Source organism: Myripristis murdjan, chromosome 6, assembly GCF_902150065.1.
Source record: "Myripristis murdjan chromosome 6, fMyrMur1.1, whole genome shotgun sequence".
Lineage (NCBI taxonomy): Eukaryota > Metazoa > Chordata > Actinopteri > Holocentriformes > Holocentridae > Myripristis > Myripristis murdjan.
Window position 1 is genome coordinate 34,939,633 of NC_043985.1, and position 6,449 is coordinate 34,946,081.

At 47.2% G+C, this 6,449-nt stretch overlaps 1 protein-coding gene across 2 annotated transcripts in view; it reads right to left on the reverse strand.

The window, feature by feature from the left end:
- Nucleotides 1-666: 666 nt before the first annotated feature.
- Nucleotides 667-6,449, reverse strand: part of LOC115360284 (ceramide kinase-like) — a 19,653-nt gene continuing 13,870 nt past the window's right edge. For both annotated transcript variants that reach the window (XM_030053092.1, XM_030053091.1), the window contains exons 7-13: nucleotides 5,632-5,706; nucleotides 5,378-5,530; nucleotides 4,086-4,191; nucleotides 3,685-3,767; nucleotides 1,807-2,012; nucleotides 1,488-1,705; nucleotides 667-1,110 (exon numbers count right to left, since the gene is read on the reverse strand). In XM_030053092.1, the coding sequence (XP_029908952.1) occupies nucleotides 1,023-1,110; nucleotides 1,488-1,705; nucleotides 1,807-2,012; nucleotides 3,685-3,767; nucleotides 4,086-4,191; nucleotides 5,378-5,530; nucleotides 5,632-5,706 (929 nt within the window). In that variant the 3' untranslated portion in view covers nucleotides 667-1,022. The remainder of the gene's footprint in view (nucleotides 1,111-1,487; nucleotides 1,706-1,806; nucleotides 2,013-3,684; nucleotides 3,768-4,085; nucleotides 4,192-5,377; nucleotides 5,531-5,631; nucleotides 5,707-6,449) is intronic.

Consider the following 6,449-nt stretch of genomic DNA (forward strand, 5'->3'; position numbering starts at 1 on the left):
CTTTGGTCTAGTCTTCCTCAGCTACGATATTTGACTCTGAGCGGCTAAACGCTAAAACAGTTCACTGCTGCTACTTTACATGAATGATCGGGGATCAAACACACGGCTCCCCTCGGCTGGGCGGTCCACTCCTGATCAGGTTTGGTGTTTTGGGTTTAAATGTGGTGCTCGCCTCCAGCTTCAGACAGGAGAAACTGTCCCCAGTGGGCGTGGCCACAAGAGTCCCACAACTTCAATATGGATCAGCCCACGTCCAAGTCTCAGTCTGACCCTGGATTAATCCAGATTATTTGGTCAAATGAGGAGGAAAATCATGATCTGCTACAGTCCCACTGTCTTCATCTGCCAGTGAGTCACATCTGGACTGACAGCAACACACACACACACACACACACACACACACACACACACACACACACACACACACACACACACACACAAACACTATGGTAGAACTTCCTTCCCCACGGCTTCATTCAGCCTGTTAACCTGCTGCTCCTCCTGCAGGGGGCGCTGCAGAAGCTGAGCAGAGTGTCGGCTCTGTAGATGATAATCCTGCTCCTCCTGCAGGGGGCGCTGCAGAGGCTGAGCAGAGTGTCAGCTCTGTAGATGATAATCCTACTCCTCCTGCAGGGGGCGCTGCAGAGGCTGAGCAGAGTGTCAGCTCTGTAGATGATAATCCTGCTCCTCCTGCAGGGGGCGCTGCAGAGGCTGAGCAGAGTGTCAGCTCTGCAGGTTCACAGGCATGAAGGAGCTCATGGGAAAGTCAAAGAGACGGTCCAACATGATTCTGGACTGAACTGGACCAGACTGGATTGAACTGGACTGGAGGTTTCTTCTCTCCAAACCGAAACGTTTCTCTGCAGGACGGATCACAGCGGTGTGTGTGTGTGTGTGTGTGTGTGTGTGTGTGTGTGTGTGTGTGTGTGTGTGTGTGTGTGTGTGTGTGTGTGTGTGTGTGTGTGTGTGTGTGTTTCTGCAGTGGGACGTTCCAGTGTCAGACAGGAAGGAGGGGGCGGGGCCTATATTGCACATGGGTTGGTGAAATCTTCGAACACCGCCGGCTCCTCGATCCCTCGGGCGAACAGCCTGATCAGCTGGCAGTGCACTCTGGGAAACAGAGAGAGAAGAGGACACATTCAGACTTTCATGTTTTCATTTCAGGATTTTGGCTGAAACTGACGCGACTCAGACAAACAAACTTCAGGTCCCAGATCAGTGATTTTACAGAACATGACAGGAAACAGGAAGGAGGCCGACGTCGCAGCGCTTTGACACATGAAACAAAATATTCCAGTGACTCTAAAATTTATTTAAAAACTGACAAAATTAACCTTGAAACATTTTATATTAAAAATGTGACATGTCATGGGTCCTTACCACTCAGATCTATGGGGCGGACATTCATGTAATCATTTAATGGGATTTATATCGCTACAAAAATGTGCCTTCAGCCATGTTGGGGAGCGCGGCGGCGGAGCTCCTACCCGACTTCGATGGCGGTGTGCGTCAGGATCTCGCCGTCGCAGTTCCAGCTGCTGTAGGCCGGGGCGCAGCCGCAGGCCGGGTGGTCGCGGCAGATCTGACTGAACAGACGCTTCCCGTTCTCCCGCAGGTCCAGCTCCAGCTCCGAGTCGCTCTGGCAGTAACGCGGCGTGAAGCGGAAACGCCGCACGCGGTGAACGTCGACGAAGGCCAGGTCGAACTGAGGAGGAGGAGGAGGAGGAGGAGGAGGAGGAGGAGAGATGAAGATGGGCAGGGAGCAGAGGGCAGAAAAGCGTTGAGGAGACAGGAGGTGCGGCGTACCTGGTCGTCCTTGCTGGTGTGGCGCAGCAGGTGGCGCAGGAAGTCGAGGCGGGAGCACTTCCTGACCAGGATGAGGTCGGTGGTGCCGTCGGCCAGGTGGGCGGCGGGCGACAGACCTTTGGGGCTGCGGGGACACGCACAGCTCATACTGGCGGCGTTTATCGCCAGGAACTTCCCCCGGACCGTCCGCCACTCCCCGTCGCACTCTGCACAAACACAAACACTGAAGCTTCACTCACAAAGACTCAGACTGAACGTCTGCACCTTCTCTGAGGTCAAACCTTCAGCCAGAGGACGACCCACACTGGATTCATTAAGGCCGAAATAAATAGAGGCGTTTAAGTGACGTTTGGCAGTTTGACACCACACTGATTCTTGAGAATTTGGATAAATCATGTCCCACTAAGAAAAATGCTATTTCTGCTGGAAATGTACATTTTAATGAATAAAAAGAATCAAGGGCATAATCAGGGGGTCCTTTGCACATTTGTAAGGTTCTTTTATAGGTTTATTTTTAATTTGTATTAATTTAATGATTATATGTTGGCCCATGGCCTACAAAACCAGTTGTCCTCGGATAGGAGATAATCATTTCAACTTGATTAAAACAACAAAAAGTAATAATGTCATTGAATAATATCTTTACCACATGAAAGAGTACATCATAATATGTATTAAAAACTACAAACGATGAGTTTTGAACAATATTTACTATTATTTTGTGGTTGCTCAAAATGTGTCCCACATATTCGTCACCACCTCAGATATATATTTAAAAAAAAAATAATAAAAAAACTACAAGGTCAGTTACATTCCTGAGGAGCCCTTTTCAAACCTTCAGCTCTACTGCATGCTTCAAGACCGCTCAGGCTCCTGGAAGTTTGCTGTTTTCTCTTAAATCTCTTCATATTTTGGGACACTGCTACTGTCACAACCATAACATGTCAACACCGTCACTTCTGTATAAAAAATATTAGATTAGATTATGGAATAAATGTATACTTTTTAAGAAGAGGTCTGATGCAGGTAGCAACAGGGTGAAAACAAGCTGGCTAATGTGAACAACTCATGCTGATCATGTGAAAGAGCAGGTTTTTGTCTCCACCGTCAGACGTCACCACCGTCAGGTTTTCTGTGTGACGGTGATGACTGAAGTCTGAAAAATGCTTATAACAGAGCTCAGGATTCTTATTTTTTGTACCAAATAGTTAAATAAAGTTGTTAAGCAAGAAGCCATTGACTTGAGTGGTATAAATTTTGGAAATGTATGTTTTAATGAGGCGACTGTCACCACCGTCAGATTAGTGTCACCACCGTCAGAGGCAGTTATATTTGTTTTAAATGAATATGCTTACAATATGTTTCTTTGGTGCTGCTGAGTTATTAAAGTAATTGTCTCTTTAATACAAAAATATGTTTTTCAAATAATAAAAAAAAAAACATTATGGTGACGGTGTTGACAAAAACAAAGTAGCCTAATAACTGGAAAAACCTATTTTATGAAAAAAATGCAAAATGAGGAGGTTGCACCGGTACATTGCTGAACAGCCAAGACCTTGGCCTATAATGATATACCTTCAGATTTTGTAATTTAACGCAATTTTTTTTTTCAAAATTAAAACCTGTTTTATCCAAATTCCCAAGAATCAGTGACCACAGATGTTATAGAGCTGAGGAGCATGTACAAGACAAAAGGTGCGTTAAAGGTTTTTTATTGGCGTGCATGGCCTCCGCCCACTGGGTCGCCCCTGGAGAACGACTTCTTTCTAGTTCCAGTGGAGAACCGGCTGTGTGTTTGCAGGTGCAGGTGCAGGTGCAGGTGCAGGTGCAGGTGCAGGTGCAGGTGCTCGGCGTGTGTTTGGTGTTTGGTGAGCTCACCGCTGTCCGACACGTCGTCTGTCCGGTACGCCTCCGCTCGCTGCTCCTGGTGCAGACGCCCGTTATGCTGGCAGACCAGGCAGCTGCAGGGTTCACCACAGGAAACACACACACACACACACACGCACACACATACACACACACACACACACACAAACACACACACACACACATCATGTACCAGCAGGGCTGGGCAAAACAAACATCATGATGTATAAAATATTCTTTACTGATAAGTGTGTGCATTCCCATAATCCAGTCAGATTAACAGAGCTGGACGGAGGATTTCCTCTCCTGTCCACCTGGACCTGCTGACCTCATGCATGACATCACATCCCTCTGTCTGAGGTCAGAGGTCACACTGCATGTCCTGTGATGGGCATGCTGAAGCTATGGCTCACCCGGCTCGGCACTTGGTCCGGTCCCTGGGGTTTCCCATGATGCCTCGGGCCGGCAGGTAGGAGACGGTCCCTTCGTAGTAGTGATGAGTCAGGAACGTCTTCAGACCTGCAGAGACACAGAGAGACGCTTCAGCACGAGGCTTCACTCTGCAGCCTCCTCTGAGCGCTCAGACCCCCGGCACACCTGGAATTTACCTGCACCTGATACACAGGATGTATTACAACAAGTATTAACCAGTACAGCAGAGAGTACTACACACTGCTGCTCCAGAACTACAGTTCCTGCTGGTATGTGACTGCAGTAGAAGTACAAGTACTGTTCCTCTGCTGGTATGTGACTGCAGTAGAAGTAGAAGTACTGTTCCTCTGCTGGTATGTGACTGCAGTAGAAGTAGAAGTACTGTTCCTCTGCTGGTATGTGACTGCAGTAGAAGTAGAAGTACTGTTCCTCTGCTGGTATGTGACTGCAGTAGAAGTAGAAGTAGTGCAGTAAAAATGTCCTGCAGTAAAAGTCCAAAGTGTCTCATGTCAAATGTCCTGGCAGTAAAAGTGACTGAGCTCCTTTTTCCAAACAGTAACTGTGTTAGCTGGGATCTTTTCCAGAGAACACGCTGCACACTGCATGCTTTTAAAGGGACATTACACTCAACTGGAGTGAGGACCCTGTATGGTTCAATATGGAGTCTATATGGTTCTCACTTATTCCTGTTTTTTTTCACCCGTTGAGTCTACATGGTCCAGTTCTGCTGACATGAGGCTCACTGTGTTTCTGCAGCCTCGGCTGAACCGGCTGGTTTTTGGTATCATACGGTAAGTGATGCATTATATCATTCATCATTTAAATGTAATGATAGCTAATTCTGTCACATTATGGAGCATGTTTTCACTCACAGCAGAAAATTATGGAAAGTGTGTGAAAAGTTCAAGTTCACGTTCAAGAGTTTATTGTCATGTGCACAGTAGAACAGTAGTTATGATACACAATGAAATTCTTACTCTGTTCATTCTCCCTGGAAATATCTTTGATTTATTTTCCAGGCAGGTTTCATGCCTGCTGCTGCCTTCAGGCTCCGCCCTCTAAACGACCGGCTCCTCTAAAGGTCTGAGTCAGGTGTACGCACCTGACAGCTCTCATATAAACCACCTTTAAACCACCAATTATGACTGCAGTTAGGTGTGTGTGTGTGTGTGTGTGTGTGTGTGTGTCCATTAACTCAGATGATATTTTTCACTTTCACTGCCTGCTGTATCTGCATTAAACCTGACCTCTGCCAGGTTTTCTGTTTTTTTACCTGAGAAGTCGTATCTGGCCGGCCCCATCCACCGCTTCCTTTCGCTGTCCGTCAGCACGTCGCCATAGAAACCGTATCCAAGCAGCGAGATGGAGTAGCGCAGGAAGGTGTTGTTGTGGTGAACCGAGCACACGTCCATCGGCTGGGAGTCGCCTGGCGAGACGAGAGCAGGCCCAACATTCAGTCTGAGTGTGTGTGTGTGTGTGTGTGTGTGTGTGTGTGTGTGTGTGTGTGTGTGTGTGCTGGACACTCACCCACTATAATGTGCAGGGCGGAGGTCACGGGGTCGTTGGTGCCTACAGTAGCAAAGCAGATGCAGTCTGTGGAGCCTGGAGAGACAAAACAGTGGAGACGGAACAAAGTTAAAGGAACAGTCCAACATTTTTGGGCCCAAAGTGTCGCAGTGTTCCTTTTCACAATAAAAGTGCTGTGTTTAGTGTTTTATTGCTGTGATAAGAGGCTCTGAGAAACAGCGCATGGCTCACAAAACTCCTCACCTCGACAACAAGCGAACAGAAAAGGAATACCCATCAGCCCTGATTCCCAGAAGGCAGCGAGGCGTACCTGTCGTTACAGGTACGCCTCACTAGCTGCTTTATTTAGGTCACACTGAGCCGATAAATTAAGGAAGTAAAGCAGAGCTGGGGAACAGAGAGGGAGAGAAACACTTTGAAAAACATGAACTTCCCTTAAACCTCATTTAAAAGCCCAGACTCTCTTCCTGCTTCAGACAAATCAAGGCTCTCAGCTGCTGCTTCCATCAGATCAGCTGATCTGTTGCCAGGCAGCCTCACCTTACACAGGTAACATTCATACATCCTGATTTAAAGCACTTCTCTTCAGATCATATTACAGCAGCACGAACAGAGAGCGCAGGCTGATTCTGACAGGCTGATTCTGACAGGCTGTTTCTGACAGGCTGATTCTGACAGGCTGTTTCTGACAGGCTGTTTCTGACAGGCTGATTCTGCTCCACAGGCTGTTTAGGCTATGATGAAATTGCATTTTTCATAACTTTTCTGACTTTATTTTGCTTTGACCTTTTGTTTTAAATTGCAGTTTAGTTTCAGTT